This window comes from Diabrotica virgifera, chromosome 8, assembly GCF_917563875.1.
Source record: "Diabrotica virgifera virgifera chromosome 8, PGI_DIABVI_V3a".
NCBI lineage: Eukaryota > Metazoa > Arthropoda > Insecta > Coleoptera > Chrysomelidae > Diabrotica > Diabrotica virgifera.
In genome coordinates, this window is record NC_065450.1 from 47,108,670 (window position 1) to 47,126,771 (window position 18,102).

The 18,102-nt window shown below is 34.4% G+C and overlaps 1 protein-coding gene across 2 annotated transcripts in view; it reads left to right on the plus strand.

Annotated features, from left to right (window-relative positions):
* The window catches only part of LOC114342301 (aspartate--tRNA ligase, cytoplasmic), a 51,784-nt gene that overhangs the window by 12,083 nt on the left and 21,599 nt on the right, over positions 1 to 18,102 (plus strand). For both annotated transcript variants that reach the window (XM_028293103.2, XM_028293102.2), the window contains 2 exons: positions 14,689 to 14,866; positions 16,493 to 16,721. In XM_028293103.2, the coding sequence (XP_028148904.1) occupies positions 14,689 to 14,866; positions 16,493 to 16,721 (407 nt within the window). The remainder of the gene's footprint in view (positions 1 to 14,688; positions 14,867 to 16,492; positions 16,722 to 18,102) is intronic.

The window sequence follows — 18,102 nt, forward strand, 5'->3', positions numbered from 1 at the left end:
TATTTTCACTGCATCTGCTCTTGTTTCCGCTGTGTACATCATTATCTGTCTTATTGTTGATTTATATATCCTAGTTTTCGTTTCCTTTGTGAGGTATTTGTTTCACCAGATTGTATTGTTGAGACATCCTGCTGCTTTGTTCGCCATGTTCACTTGTTTTTGTACTTCTTCTTCCACATTTCCGTAGTTTGACAGTTTTATTCCCAAGTATTCCGTTTCCGTCACTTGTCCTATTATTTTGTTTTTTATGACCAGTTTACAAGTTTACATCTCCGTTCCGCTGATATCACTATCGATTTAGTTTTCTCTCTTGAAATCACCATGTTTTACATATAGGAGCACTGTGTCTTTGAATTCTTTAATTAATCTTTGTAGGTCACCTTCATTTTCGGCTGTTATTATGACGTCGTCAACATAGCATATATTATCTTTATTATTTCCTTTTCTCCCATTCTATATCCTCTTATTTTTTTAACTCTTAATGATTTTATCCATTATCAGATTAAATATTAATGGGCTCAGCTTTCATACTTGATAGGTTGCGATATTTTCCTTTACATCTTACCATAGCTATGTTATCTTTATATATATTCTCAATGGTTTCCACTAAATCCAGTGATATTCCCTTTTCATATAATAATTGTATCGTGTCCCGAATTCTCCCGACGACGTCGCAATTATGTGGAATTATTAACACGGAAATAAGTTGCTTTATAGTTACAGAATAGGTAAATTTATTTAATAAAACCAGTGAGAATAATAATTTAAAAAAATCACTTAAGATGATCAAAATGCTCTAAATTTATCCACGAAAAATGTGCAAACCTACAATAAATTCGTAAGTCATTAATGTACTGTCTGGTTTGAAAAATTTTTCAATAATTTAGCATAGAATATTTATATATTAAGCTTCCATTTTTTATAATTAGCGGTGGAAATAGAGATTCTTCAACAGTTAAACTCCAAATGTGTGATATGTGTATTTAAGTATTTGTTAAAAATAGCAAATATAATGTTATGTTTGAACAAATGAGGAAAAACTAAGGGAAGTGTAATTAAGTTAATTGGCCAATTGTTATATTTATTAAACAAATGAGTAAACATTTTTATATATCTACATAAAGGATAATTAAGCCGATTAACAATACTGTGGTTCTATTTTACTTGTTAAATATGGCGTAATTGTTATTGCAGGTCTTCTACTTGGTCTGGTTCATTCACTCATGGTAAAATATTGCATATCCATACTGCCGTCCTCAATTAAAACGCGGTATCAGCAAGAAAATTGAAAATCGACTTTTTGCTATTTGTGGTTTCCTTGTAACCTTATTTATGCTTCTGCAGTGTCTCATTGGAGACTCCATCCTATCCACAAAAGCCATTTTCAACAAGGTGGAAGGAGCAACAAGCGAAGTAGGGCTGAGGATTAATGAAGAGAAGACGAAATATATGTGTATTAATAGAACGACACGAAGAGACAGGATATGGCAAAATGTGACGGTCAACACCTTCAATTTCGAAAGAGTACAACGTTTTAAGTATCTGGGGGCCGTAATCACAGCTGACAACGATGTTACTGAAGAAATAATAGACAGAATCCAATCAGCAAATCGTTGTCTATTCGCACTGGATAAGCTTATAAAATCAAAAAATCTTACAAGAAGTTCCAAGATCAAAATCTATAAATCCATTGTCAGACCTGTACTAACATATGGTTGCGAAACGTGGACCATGACCAAATCAAACGAAGAAAAGCTCAGACGTTTTGAACGAAAAATACTTAGAAACATTTTCGGACTTCACCACGACATTAACACAAACCAGTATAGGATCAGAACCAACTTCGAATTAAAAGCACTCTATATCAGCGTTTCCCAAACGGTGGGTCGCGACCCAGTACTGGGCCACGAAAGCAAAATGCCGGGTCGCCTCGCCTCGCCGCTTCAGATCGTTAAGTGAACATGAACACTTTTTACACTGCGAAGTGCGTTGGCTACCAAAAGGGAATATGTTTTAAAAAGACTTATTGAATTAATGGAAGAAATTTCACTATTCTTAGAACAACATCCACCAAAGTCTAGGGATGCAATATTTCAATTTAAAGACAGTTTTCATGATGTGAATTGGTTAGTCAAGGTAGCCTATGTTTGTGGTATTGTTGACTTCTTAAACAACCTAAATATAACATTACAAGGTAGCAATTAACTGTATTTAAAGTACAAGAGAAGGTGGAAGCTGCAACAAAAAAAACTTAATTTGTGGACCCGTCGCGCGGAAGCAGGAAATTACAAAGCTAACAGAACTACAAAAAAAATAACGTGAAATCATTGCCGGATGAGATTTCAGCGGCTTTCAACGAGCACCTGCTAGAACTGGAGGCAAATCTGGAGAAATATTTTCCCCCCATCCACAGCAAAAAAGCATCGATAAGGAATATATTTCCAATGGACGTAGAATACGAGACAGGACTTCTGGATTTAGATATTGAGTTAGTAATTAAACTATCGTGTGATAGGGCACTGATAAATTTTTGGCTGCCTCGCCGCCAGGAGTACCCAGTTTTAGCAGAAAAAGCGATAAAGTTTCTAATTCCTTTTGTTAAGACTTATAAGTGTGAGACACACACATACACTCACACGCACCTCGCACATCGCACCTCGCACTTCTCACCCCGCACCACGAACCTCGCACCACGCACCGCGCACCTCGCACCTAGCACCTCCCACCTCGCACCTAGCACCTCCCACCTCGCATTCACACATACACTTACACACACCATGTAGTATGTAAATAGTGGGTCACGAAGGATAAGCACAAAAATAACCGGACCACTGAAAAATAAGTTTGGGAAACGCTGCTCTATATTGTCCAAGAAATTAAATCACAGCGACTAAGATGGGCAGGCCACGTGCACAGACTTCATAACGAGAGACTTGTAAGACTGGTATGGGAGGAGATTCCTACAGGCAAAAGACCACTCGGACGTCCCAGAATGCGATGGAGAGATAATATCCAAGCAGATCTCCGAAAAATGAACATTCCATTTGACCATAGGTTGATGGAAGACCGAACAGATTGGAAGAAAGTTGTACAGCCAGCCAGGACCCACCCAGGGTTGTAGCGGTACGTGATGATGATGATGATGAATGTTTGAAAGCCGTATCATTTTATTTACTACCAAAGTAAACCAATTAGAATATGCCGTATGTGCATAAAGAGTGCTGAGAAAAAAACTTTAAGAGCCGATTTCTCGGTTTTAAGTTTGCTGCACATACCGCGTTTTATTTGAGGACCGCAGCATAGCTAACATGTCACATCACATAGCTAACTGTCATACACATAGCTAACATGTTACAAAAAGTGATATTGTGCCGGTGTGCGATTTCTCCCTGTGGTGAGTTTCACCCCTTGTCGGGGGTGAAAAAACACATGTTCAAAATAAGACCGGAATTGGATTAACTGACTCATTTTAAGCAACTTTTGTTCTACAGAGTTTCTTCACTCAAAAAAGTGAAACTTTTCGAGTTATTTGCGAGTGAATATGTTCATTTTTCAACAAGAAAAAACATATTTTTAGACAATTTTTCGCAACTAGTAGGATGGGTGTTCTATACAGGGTGTTTGGTAAAGAATGGGCGATAACTTAACCTTAGATTCCTGAGCTTAAAATAGGTCGATTTAAGCTAACATACCTTAGTACAAAAGTTGATAATAACCGAAATACAGGGTGTCAAAGTTAAACTTTTATTTTATTTATTTTTGAATATTTCCTGACAGGCATGGGGCATCAACACGAAATTTGGTAAGTGGTGCTGGTATTGTTCAATCTACTAAATTATGTTAAGAGCAAACAGTAGCGATCAACAGGTAGCAACAAACGCGTTCCAATCTAATTTTGAATATTTTGTCGAGATATTTGGCACACGTATTCGTAATATAATAAAGAATGGCGGTACAGAGCCCAATTTTAGAAATATGTTAGTATGTGGAAATTACTCTATAACTAAATAAAATATTGAAAAAAGGAGCCTGTACCGCCATTAAGAAAGACAAAAAATACACTTTCTTCAAATAATCTTTTTTATCCCGTGCCTAGATTTTGTGTCACATTGAACGTTACTGACTGAAATCGAACGTCACTGACTTGGCAACATTTCACGCCTATGTGTATAAAAATTATTGTTTCTGATAGTATAAACGTCACTGTCAGTGTCGAATTACGACGCACTGTTGCCTCACTTTTGAAAGTTCGCAGAACTTTCGCAATCTTGGACCGCGTTTGTTGCTACCTGTTGATCGCTACTGCGTGCTCTTAAACAAACGTTTCTGGCTACTACCAGATGCGTACGACGGGAGAACGTGAATGTTTGGCCCTTCCCAAATTCTACGCCACTGACGGAATTGCTATTTTAGTGCAATTTTTTTATTCTCCAGTACTTTCTATGTAAAAAACATACTCTTCATTCGTAACGATAAAGCCATTAGTTTTCGAGATATTTGAAGCAAAAAACGAAGGAGCATAATACATTAATCAAAATAAGTGTGCCTTTTCATTTTTAACTTCAAATATCTCAAAAACTAATGACTTTATCGTTACGAATAAAGATTATATTATTTGTATAGAAAGTATTGGAGAATCTAAAAATTATGCTAAAAGAGCAGTTTCATAGAAGGCGTAGAATTTGGGAAGGGTCAACCATTCATTTTCCCCTGTCGTACGCCGCTGGTTTTGGTTTTCTTAGGGCCATACTTTGTGCAGCGTTAACTATTGTGTAAATCTGCATCTTTTATAGTCTTTTTAAAGCTATATTAAAGCCAGCACATCTCCCTGCCGTAACCCTGTCTATGTTTAAGATTATGACAGATCGTCTTGTATAATATGCACCCTGCATTCTATAACTATAAACCAATTTATTTCTCGTATTAACAAACTTAAAAAGTTTGCATTTTGTACCATAGATAATATTTTATACTAGGGCGCTCCGATAAGTACTTAGCCTACAACAGAAAAACGAACATTTTGGGTAAAGTGCTTATGTATGTCTAATCTAAACAAAGTCTCCCTCTAGCTTGACACACTTGACACACCGATGCTTCAACTTCTTTAACCCGTCTGAAAAATATCATTTCTCGAGGTCTGCAAAGTACGCTTCCGTCGCGGTGATGAACTCTTTATTCGACTTACATGTCTGCCCAGATTTTTCAAATTTGGAAAGAAAAAGAAGTCGCATAGGCTCAAATCTGGAAACTACGGCGTCGAATCGGTCCAATAATTCGGCATAGTAAAGTCCTGTGTAAATTTTGTTCTTTTCCAGAGAGTTGATATAAATTACACGTTGTGAATCCCAGCAAACGGTGGCCATCACCTTTGCGGCCGAAAGGGCATTGTTCGACTTCTTCGGAAGATGTTCGTGGGGTGACTGTCCACTGTTTCGCTTTGCTTGGTCTTTGGTGTATACGGTTGTGAAATAATCCTGTGAATAGAAACTCCTTCGCATTATGCTTGAACGGTCTCAAACACTGCTCTGGAGTAGTCTCATGGCTGCACTTGTTGTCCTGAGTGAGCAAGTGCGTCTCCCATCGCGCCGGCAGCTTTCTCATGCACAAAATTTCACGCAGAAAACATTTCACAGCATTTTCAGAAACACAAATCATCGGAATTAAATCTTCTTTGCTATTTGGATGCGTTGTCGAATGCTTTGGAGGGTGGGTATCAAATTGATTCTATTTATACAGACTTCTCCAAGGCATTTGACAGGGTAAGTCATAACATCCTATTGTCTAAATTAGAAGCTGCTGGAGTAAATGGGCAACTGCTTGAATGGCTGGAAAGCTACCTAATAGGAAGGCGCCAAGCAGTAAGGATCCAGGATTGTCTATCTCAGGATGTAGTTGTCAGTTCTGGTGTCCCTCAGGGTTCACATCTGGGTCCGCTATTATTTATTATATTTATAAATGATATTTCAGATATAAACTGTGATAAGCTTTTGTTTGCGGATGATTTAAAAATCTTTTCGAAAATATCTAGTCCTGACGATTCCGAAAATCTGCAATTTCAATTAAATAAAATACAGGATTGGTGTAAAGAAAATGAAATGGAGCTAAATGTCAAAAAGTGTCATAAAATTAGTTTTTATCAAGGTAGAACGTACATTCCGTTTGAATATAAACTTGATAACACACCACTAGATTGTGTTAATACAATAAGAGATCTTGGAATAATGTTTGACAAATCGCTAAAATTCGCAGATCATATCGATTCTATTATTTCAAAGGCATTACAGATGCTTGGCTTCATGAAACGAAACTGCTATGATTTTAAAAGTCCCAATACCCTAAAATTGTTATACTGTTCTCTTGTTAGACCTCACTTGGAATACTGTTGTAGTATTTGGTCACCTTACTATAATGTTTACGTAGGAAAAATTGAAAAAGTTCAAAATAAATTCCTTAGGTTTTTGGGATTTAAAATTAGAGCTATTAATGGAAGTAGCAGGTTTTACAGTTATGACGAAATTAGAGCATTTATAAATATCAATACCCTGGAAGAACGTCGTTATCACCATCATTTGAAAATTCTGTATAGTTTGTTAAATGGTACAGCAAATAGTAATTATTTATTGTCTAAGGTTGGTTTTAAAGTTCCTTCATACAGTACTCGAAATGCAGTTGAAACCACTTTTCATGTACCATTTCATCGATGTAATTATGGCCTCAATGAACCTATAACTAGAATGTTACATCTAGCAAATTAAAATACTGAGAGGCTTAATTTTAGTTCCACACCTAACCAATTTATACGCGACTTGCAACAAATTAATATTGCCTCGTAATTGTTTTGTTATGTCCACCTTTACCAGTCTGTTTCTAATTTGTTCTGTATGTAATTTATTTCTTTTAACTATTTTAACTATTATATTGTATGTGTTATATATGACTTATATTTAGAATACTAAATTGTTCCAAAATTTGTAAAAAAGTGTAACTGTATTGGGCTTGTCCCGTGGAAATAAAAAAGAATGTGTGTGTACTATGTACGCACGTAAGAAGATATTCTTCTATTATATAATAGGTAATTTAAACGAAGTAAATATACTTAAAAGGTTATTTGTATTTTTTTTTTAAAATCAAACTAACTTTTTTATCTACCACTTTCAAAAAATTTTTATTAAAACAACCAAAAATAAAAAAAAAAAATGAACCGCCCGGGAATTGAACCCGCAACCTTCCAGTGTCAGTGCTAACGCATTTCTAACTACTCCATCGAGGCACTAGAAATAGACATGTAAGTTTCGGATATAATTACACAACACGGCACACGACATATAGTGTAAAAATGTTATGCTTACATAATATTTTATTAATCTAAAAACACAAGAATTATAATAAATAATACATTTCCTAAAACCACTAATATATTCTTTTAATGACTTATTTGCACGGTTACAGATACATACATACCTATCTTGAAAGATTAGCAATGAGCAATGAATGTCAAAACTACATACTGTCAGTGTGCGCAGGCGCGCGGTAAAAGTACAATTTTACCCTCAATCGATTCGCCGCTAAAGAAGAATGTTGTTCTGAAGCTATTTCCTTGTGACATTTTTATGATTAATTATTTATATGGGAAATAAGCCACAATTAAAATGAAAAAAATAATTTTATTAACGTTTCGACGCCCAAATCGGGTGCCGTTGTCAAAATACAAAATATTACTAAAATAAACTAAAGTGTTGTTGCTAAGCAAAAAAATTCTTCTAATAATTTATTTAATCTCACTCATTTATATTGGCAATTCAGACATATATTATACATTTTAAAGTAGAAGACTTTAAAATGATATTGCCAATATTTATGAGTTGCGTTCCTGGGACGACTTACTGAAAGATAGTTCATTCGATTACATGAAATTAACCCCAACTCAAGAATATCCGTCATAAAAAATTATAGCATGTGATATGTCTTTAAAAAGACAACCAAATGCAACGACAGTAAAATTCTCGCGTTAGAGACTTCATAGTAAATCACAAGGGAAAACCAGGAAAAACCTGTGATACTATCCTGTGATAAAAAAATAAAAACTAAATAAAAAATAAATACCATAAATAAAAACCTGTGATAGCTTATTTCCCATATAAATAATTAATCATAAAGAAGAATATCTTCAAAAAACAAAACAAAACAGAATATGACCCACGCAATCTTTTGAGATGCCTACTGCCTCAGCTATTTCGCGCATCTTCAGTCGGCGGTCTGCCAATATGTACGAGATCGTGGATTTTTTCACATTATCCTCTCTAGTATCCGTTTCCAGGGCATCTGACCATGACTTATCAAAAACCGACGTGTTACCCTGTTACAACTTGTTAAACCAATTTTTGATGTTCGCCATCGAAGGAGAAGAGTCACCGTACACGGCATTCTTAACATCATTGATTTAGCTGCTCGATTTCCCTTTCAAAACCAAGTTTTAAATCAATGATCGATATTGTTCTTTTTTATTTTTCTAAAATCCTCAAATACACTCACTTTCACACGCTGTGAAAACAAAACAACTATACGCTGTAAGCTCGTATGTACGTAGAGGGAATATTTAAAAGTTCGTGAGCGTCATTAGTGACAAGTCAGTGAACTTTTTCTGGAAATTTGACATAAATGTCAAAGTGATTCATTTAAAACATTGAAATTAAAAACATTAATAGGAAAAAATATTAGTTGGTCAAAGCTGTGGTATACATTTTTACCTTAAATATACTTACGTTGTAAATACTGAAGTTTTTTTAATATTTCGTAATATGTAATTATAAATTAATCTAAGCGCCATCCACAAGATAATTGTGAAGGTATCCGAAGTATTTTTTTTTTATTTAATGGCATAGACGTTAGTCATTCAGCCAGTTGCAATAAAGAATATACAATCCTATCCCTAATACAAAATTAAACACAATCAATATACTAATACAATAAATAACACAATACAATAATAATACAATAAAAACAATGATGGATTTCTGATAAACTGATATAACATTTATGATAAAAGGATGCAAATCTGAACATAAATCATAAAAAATTTCACTCCAACGTACAAATCTTATAGGACTGTGTGTGTATCTGACAAGAAATCTATAATGATATTATATATTTGTTGTGCGCCTGTAGCCAACAGAGACAGGATATTGAATGGTGCATGCATATTAAGTTTGATTAAATTTTCATAGAGAGAGTTTGAATGCTGTTGAAACTTAGTACATTCAAAAAAGATATGATCAAGATCACCCTGTTTTCCGCAATGTTTACAATTATCATCTTCAATCACATTTATTTTATATAAATGACTTGGATAGCAAGCATGCCTAAAACTTAGTCGATTTATAGTTGTTATATATTTACGTGGAGCTTTAAAACTCTTAAACCAAGAACTTTGGTATCCGAAGTAAGAAATTAATATTTCATCAATAGAACGTCAAAATGATTAGCAAAATCTTTAAAAAATCGATTAAAATTTAATTACTTTTTTGCGTTGTAAATATTACGCGATAAAAATTAAATAATAAATTTAAAATTTCCGGTGAAAGTTGCATTAGTAATTAGTAGTTGCAAATTCTGAAAATATATCTCGTGACAGTTGGAAAGTTATAAACTATCACAGAAATAAAGTTCAAAATAAAAAAGTTGTTTCTAGTATGATCTCATCAAACGATTTCAATAATTACTTTACTTCAGTAGCTAAAAATATAAGAGGTTCTACAAATTTAGTTCTTTAGTTCTACAAATGAAAATGTAGCTATAGATATTTTGAAAGATTTACAATCTCCTTGACACTCTTTATGTTTACTACCTGTTACTGATATTGAAATCAGAAATGTTTTGCGTGGCTTGAAAAATTCACATTGTACAGATTTTTATTTCTTAAACAAAAAAATAATTGTTGAAACTATTGATATTGTTATTGACAAATTAGTTTTACTTTATAATAATTGCCTTATTGAGGGGATTTTCCCAGATGTACTAAAAGTAACAAAAGTGTTACCACTATTCAAAAGGGGTCTTTAAGGTCTTTCGGTAAATTTTTTTAAAGCATTCTTAATATTCGTTTGATAGAATATCTAGATAAACACAAAATACCTAAAAATGAATGACCATTTTCAATTTCACAAAATACCTACTTGACTGTAATCAATAAGGCTTTAGAAAAAAGTGCAGCACTACACAAGCTATACAAAAAATTGTGAGTGATATAGTCGACGGCTTGGAGGAAGGTCATTTCGTGTCTTTGACATTGTGTGATTTATCCAAAGCTTTTGACTGTGTTTCGCATAAATTACTGTTGGAAAAAATGCATAAATATGGTATAAGGGGAACCACTCTCAATCTGTTTAAATCTTATTTAACAAATAGAAAACAGGTAGTTTTTCTTAATAATAACTATTCTGATTTTAACACGGTCGAATATGGGGTTCCTCAAGGTTCAATACTAGGACCCACTTTGTTTCTTATTTATCTGAACGATCTATTTCACTACACTTTTCCCATAAAATGTGTGTGCTTTGCAGATGATACCGCTCTCATAAATACTGACATTAATCAGCATAATTTGAAAATTAAAATAGATAGTGATACTCAGAAATCAAAAAACTGGTTTTTGCACAATGGTCTGAAGCTCAATGAAGACAAATATCAGAATTTGATGTTTAGTTCTGATCGGAAGTATATCTTAGGAAATAGTGTTAAACTCTTAGGAATTTTCCTCGATGATAATTTGGACTTGGAGTGCTCATACAGACCACTTAAGTTCTAAACTTGCTACAACTATATTTTTGATACGCGACTTAGTTTTTATGATCCCTAAAAGTACCCTTAGAATGATCTACTATGCACTGTTCCATAGCCATTTAAAGTACGGAATAACTGTTTGGGGTGGCTCTTGTTACGCAGACAGAATTTTTAAATTACAAAAGTAGTGAGGATACTTGCAGGAGCAGAGTATAGGGAACACTGTAAACCTTTATTTCAGGAGTTAGGTATTATGTCATTACCTTCACTCTATATATATGAGATGCTGATTGAAATTCATTCCAACAAAAGTAAGTTTAACATAAAGTCCAACTTCCATGATTACCATACAAGATCGAGAGATGCTATTAGAGCACAACGTTTTAGGTTGACAAAAAGTATAACAAACTCAACTGATGTTAGTTTGTACAATTTTTTGCCAGATGATTTAAAAAGTCTTCATTTACAGTCGTTTAAAACTAAAATAAAATCACACTTTTTAAAACATTATTTTTACACAAAGACAGAGTATTTAGGTACCGCTTTTATATACATACTACTGTGGGGAAATTCTATTGACAGCTGTAAAATTTTTGTAACTCTGAAAAAAATTATTCGAAAAATATTCGGGCTAAAATTTCGGGAAACTTGTAAACCAACGTTTATAAAATACAAAATCTTGTCATTCTATAGTCTGTACATTTACCACACTCTTCTGTTTGTCAAAGAAAATTTCAATCAATTGAAACTAATGCTCATCGACATGATTACCATACAAGAAATTCTAATAAGCTCCGAATACCCCAGTATAAAACATCAAGATTAGAAAATAGTTTTAAATTTTGTAACGATGTGATGCCTCGGCGGGCGATGAGCTGCTGTTACCGGAGGGGACTGATGGAGTCTCCGTGTTTGCGCATTCCTTCTTCACGGCACCGCTGGGGGAAACCGAAGGAGAGGGCATCGAGAGCATATTTAAGGCGAGCTAGGAGAATGAGAAAATCAGTCATGGTTCGTGTATTGAACTTACTATGGCTCAACAGCTGATGCCTCGCGTATTGAACGAGCTTCAGCTGGCCTGGCAAAGATGCGCCGTTTGTGAGGCGGAACTATGCCTAGGTAGACGCCACCGTAGTGACGTGGAGTCTTGCCACAATCGTTATCGCAGTAGGCGGTAGTAGCGAGGAACGAGTGACTGCATTGAAGTGAAATGCCGTCTCCAGGCTACGTTGTTTTAACGTAGCGAGATTATTATTGTATATATTGATTATCGTATTATTTCGATGTTGCTATTATGATCGGATAACTATAATAAAGTTTAATATTGTTTTTCCTTTGCAGAAGATGGAATTATATTTTATTTTATTTGTTTTAAACTGTATATAATTACCTTTAATATATTTGCTTTATTTTTAAATTGTGTTTTACTGAGTCTGTCGTCCTGAAAGAACTACCCGTTACAAAAATGGCGCCCGAGCAAAAATAAAAGCACCGCTGTTTGTAACTACCCGTTACAAATTAGCACCCGAACAATAATAAGACACAGACTCAGTAACAGGTCCACGTCGTGGATATATAAATAAAACCCGTTCAAAGATGATTAAGCTTCTTTGTTTTCAGATTATTAAGGAACCGAAAATGAACCAAATCGAGAATGATCCGAAAATAAACGTCGCCGATGCAACGAGCAGGAAGAGATGCGACCGTTCGCTGTAGAAAAGCCTTGGCATACTGTCCCAATGGAGTTGAGGGGATCACGCCCAAGATCTACAGAAGGAAGCACCTTCTAGCCAGTCATCCGAGACCAATTTACGAATCACCGAAAAAAATGACATTGTTAATGGAACCGTCAAAGATGAAACCAGCAAGAAAAATGTGACCATCTACTGTAGAAAAACCTTGGTAAACTGTCCCAATGGATTTGAGGGGACCACGAGCAAGATCTACAGAAGGAAACATCTTCTTGACAATCATCCCAGACCAGTTTGTGAAAGAAAATCGACAGAAAGTACATGCCTTAAGGGTAAACCGTCGCAGATGCAGCCAGCAGGAAGAATGTGACCATTTGCTGTAGAAAAGCCTTGGTACACTGTCCCAATGGATATGAGGGGACCACGATCAAGATCTACAGAGGGAAGCATCTTCTTGACAGCCATCCAGGACCAGTTTACGAAGTAAGGAAGAACCGACCAAGACCACACCGATGATGAGTCCAAGCCGTGTTTCACACACGGCACAAAAAAAATGTATACTACATTTTTTTTGTTTTCCAAAGAGAAGGGGGTGTAACGATGTGATGCCTCGGCGGGCGATGAGCTGCTGTTACCGGAGGGGACTGATGGAGTCTCCGTGTTTGCGCATTCCTTCTTCACGGCACCGCTGGGGGAAACCGAAGGAGAGGGCATCGAGAGCATATTTAAGGCGAGCTAGGAGAATGAGAAAATCAGTCATGGTTCGTGTATTGAACTTACTATGGCTCAACAGCTGATGCCTCGCGTATTGAACGAGCTTCAGCTGGCCTGGCAAAGATGCGCCGTTTGTGAGGCGGAACTATGCCTAGGTAGACGCCACCGTAGTGACGTGGAGTCTTGCCACAATCGTTATCGCAGTAGGCGGTAGTAGCGAGGAACGAGTGACTGCATTGAAGTGAAATGCCGTCTCCAGGCTACGTTGTTTTAACGTAGCGAGATTATTATTGTATATATTGATTATCGTATTATTTCGATGTTGCTATTATGATCGGATAACTATAATAAAGTTTAATATTGTTTTTCCTTTGCAGAAGATGGAATTATATTTTATTTTATTTGTTTTAAACTGTATATAATTACCTTTAATATATTTGCTTTATTTTTAAATTGTGTTTTACTGAGTCTGTCGTCCTGAAAGAACTACCCGTTACAATTTATGGGAATGAAATTGTACAATAAACTTCCTGGTGAAGTGCAGGAGATTGCTTCTTTTAACAGTTACAAAAATAAAATCAAAAACTTATTATTAGCCAAATGCTACTATTCAGTAAGAGAATTTCTTGAAGATATTGTATAAACCACTATCTTATTTTTATGTATAAATTGTTTTGTATATGCCTAAATATGTTATATTATATGTGTTAGGCGTTAGGTACCTTTATAAAAATTGTTGCTGAACAATGTTCAGCCTGTAACTACTGTTCTACAATGTAGAATCATCTCTGGGACTTGTCCTATACATTTTTGTAGAATTTCTTTAAAGGATAAATAAATATTTCTATTTCTATTTCTATATAATAGTACTAGTTTGTTCAGGGTTTTTTGTCGATTATGACGATATTTCATGTTTTTATGTTTATTTCGTGTCTTTACGTTTTTATAGAGTGTGTTAAATTGTTTAAATTTGTTAGTACCTGTTTGTATATCTGTTCTTTATAATTTATAATATTTAACTTTTAAATTAATTTTGTCAAAATTTTGTAATGACTGTAATGTAGGTATTCTTTTGACTTGTCAAAAACAAGAGAAATTTTGTATATTTGATTAAATAAACTCTGTTTGATTCTATTCTATCTATTCAAACTAAACGAGAATCTTATTGACAACGTTGCCGCTCTCCAAGGTATCGGAGGTTTCTCCCGTGAAAGGTAGCATTAGGCAGGTACTTGTAGAGGATTATCGCTGTTAACTGCTGTGGAATACTGAAGGATTTATTTATGATAATGCACAGAATGGCAAGCCCGCTTGCCGGCAACCGTACTGATTCGAAAGTCTGAAACGGAGAATATTTCGATTCCGCTGAGATTTTGACACATGCCGTCATCAAGAATGTATTATACAATAGTAGATTTCTTTTGCGATAGTGGCGTTCTCGAGCGGAGAGGCCAAGTACTTATTGGACCATCCACGTAAATTACTATTAGACTTCTATTTTTAGGGTACCTAAAGAAAGTATCCTCGATGTCGAAGCCAAAGTATCAGTAGTGCCCAATAACATAGCAAGTTGTAGTCAACAGGACGTGGAACTAGTTGTTTCACAGTTATGGGTAGTGTCCTTGTCTGCTCCACAGCTTCCTTTGCAAATAGAGGATGCATCCAGACCTGAAAAACCAGAGGTAAATATAAGAAATATTCAATTTATTATTCTTCTTTAAGTGTCATATTTGCAACGAAGGTTGGCAATCATCATGTCTATTCTGGTCTTCGAGACAGCTGCTCTGAACAGTTGCCTTCCTACGCTTCTCCCGCCCTCTATTTTCCTTGAATTATCGGTCTTAATATGTTGTATATTTCGCCTCTCATCACATGTCATGAGATATTGCAATTTCCTTTCTTTTATTGTGTTTTCCGTTTCCCTCTCTCTGCTTTTTCTCCTTAATCCTTAACACTCTTCTAAATGCCGACATGTCAAATGCGTTAAGTCAATTTATTGCACTTTGGTTTAATGTCCATGATTCAGCTCCATAGTAAAGCACACTGTGTACATAAATAACATTTAATTAGTCTTATCCTGAGGGTCAATGTCAATCTTTGCTGCATAAAATCTTTTTCATTTTCACGAAGTTGGCACACGCTTTTTTAATTCTCACTGTTATTTCTGCAGTTTAATCGTTATTTTCTGTGATTATCGTTCCCAAATAGTATATTTTTTTACTCTCAGTCTGCTGGTTGCCTACCTTTAATATTTCAATTGTATTGTTCTTGCTAATTTTCATTTTGGCGTAATCTTGTTCCCCTGTCTGGGACAAATCCGCATTGTCCTTGGGGAATTTGTGGTAATTTTTGCAATCTGTTGGTGAACCTTTTTTATACATAGGAATAAAAGTGAGTTTATCACAGTCATTTTTCCACTTTCCGATATTTTAAATAGTAATCTAAATACGATTAATGTAAAATGAATATTTATATAAGGAAAAGAGAAAAGAGAAAGATCCCATATACAAAATTCATTATTAAAATAATAAATAATTATTTAAATCGGAAAACTTTTCTTATTGGAACCCCTTTCTGGTAACATCCTTAATCTCTGACTTTTACAATTTATAAGGCAAGAGACGACGAATAAAGAAAGTGATAAGGAATTCGTCTAGGAATTCCTAAACAAATGAAAGCGGAATGTGACTGCATATTGTAGAGTCCTTTTTGCTTTCTTTATTCGTCGTCTCTTGTCTTATAAATTGTAAAAATCAGAGTTTAAGGATGTTACCAGAAAGGGGTTCCAATAAGATGACTTTTACAGCTTATAAGACAAGAGCCGACGAATAAAGAAAGCGAAAAGGACTCTACAATATGCAGTCACATAGGAATTCCTAGACAAATAAAAGCGGAATGTGACTACATATTGTAGAGTCCTTTTCGCTTTCTTTATTCGTCGTCTCTTGTCCTATAAATTGTAAAAGTCAGAGATTAAAGATGTTACCAAAAAGGGGTTCCAATAAGAAAAGTTTTCAGACTTAAATAATTATTTATTATTATGTTAATAATGAATTTTGTATCTAGAACTTTTCTCTTTTCTTTAAGAGATGTTTCTAGAGCGTCCTAAAAGTGGATTTTAAACTATTTTTGAAATTCCACTTAAATAGACAGTTTGGTTTCGTTTTGATTCAGAGGTCTTCACGCAGCTCCACTGAGGACGTCATGAGAGAGAAACAACTGTCTGGAGATTGTGCATCGCCTCTGAAACGAAAGGAAACACAAACTGTCTTTTATAGTTTCGAATATTTATATATTTGTGTCACTAGGAAGAAGAAGGTTTAAATATCCGGGTAAATCAAGACACAAGGCTGGACAATAGAATTTTAGACTTGAGAACACCAACTAACCAAGCAATTTACCGATTGGAAGGAGGCGTCTGTCGGCTGTTTAGGGAAGCGCTTACTAAGAAAGGGTTCGTAGAAATACATACGCCAAAGATCATATCTGCTGCTTCGGAAGGAGGTGCTAACGTATTTACTGTAAGTTATTTTAAAGGTAAGTTTAAACACCTAAGAGATATTGAGTATCCAACATCCAATATTAAGTATTTTTTGTATATACTTATTATTTTAGGGCTTTTAACACTGATGATGGATTATTTGTTAATCCAAAAATGTTTTGTTAATGTGATGTAACCCTTATCGGGGTCTTTTAAATATACCTTTTACAAAGGATCCAGTATTTTTTTTTCAGACAAAATGACTGTATCGTCTGCATTATTTTCTTCTTATTTCAGTACCCTGTCCTGTCTGATTATCGAACGTTGGCGATTATATGATAAATATTTTGTCTACAGCAGCTCGAAACAGATTAGCGAATGTTAGTTCAGAGAAATAAGATTTTTCTCGTGACACATCCCCCTCCAGGCCGAAACCAAATTTTTTGAGTGGTAGTATGGACATCTATTTAATAACTTATATGTTTCCTGTGGCCGATTTTGATGATATACGTAGTTATAAACAAATGAAGTTAAAAAACGGTAAATTGTCGCTTTTTTCGTCTATTACTAAAAAGTGATACATTCTAAACAAATTTGAGAATAAGAAACTCATAAATCATATAAATAACTTCAATATGGCGTTCGCTGGATATGTCTATCCTTATTTATTGCTTAAAAAATTGTAAAATAAGTCATAAATTTTGAGATTTTATAAATGTTCATAACTTATGTAAAAATTAAGTTAGAACCTTCCTATTACAGGGAATGCTGAGACTTCTGGTGCTTAAATTATATTTTAAACTTCAAAGCAATTGGTCAAATAGTTTAAGCGTTATTTAATTTGTTTATCCCAAATTCATTTTTTTTACAACACTATTAGTCGGAAAATTATGAGGTTACAGTAATACTTCGGACAGTTTATGAAAGAAGAACATTTATACTATTAACTTAATTTAAAAAAAAAATGACAAAGTAATTTTAAACAGTGTAAAATTCTTTAGCAAAAACATGTCGATTTTTTGATTACTTATAAACAATTCGAATAACTTTTTAACCGTTACCCGTAGAAAAATTATTTTTTTATATTTAGAAAGACTGAATTTTTACACATTTAGAAAGAAAAACAATTGTTCTAGGACAATTAGGGACGAAGTTAGCCCCCCTTTTTTTAATTCACATGTTCTTGCAAAATAATTTTGCAATATTTAGAATTATTTTTTGTCATTTTTTTTTTAATTAAATTAATAGTGTAAATCTTCTTCTTTCATAAACTATCTAAAGTATTACTGTATCTTCATCATTTTCTGACTTATAGTGTTGCAAAAAAAATTAATTTGGGATAAACAAATTAAATAACTTTAAAACTATTTGACCAATTGCTTTGAGATTTAGGGTATGATTTAAGCACCAGAAGTCTCAGCATTCTTTGTAATAAGA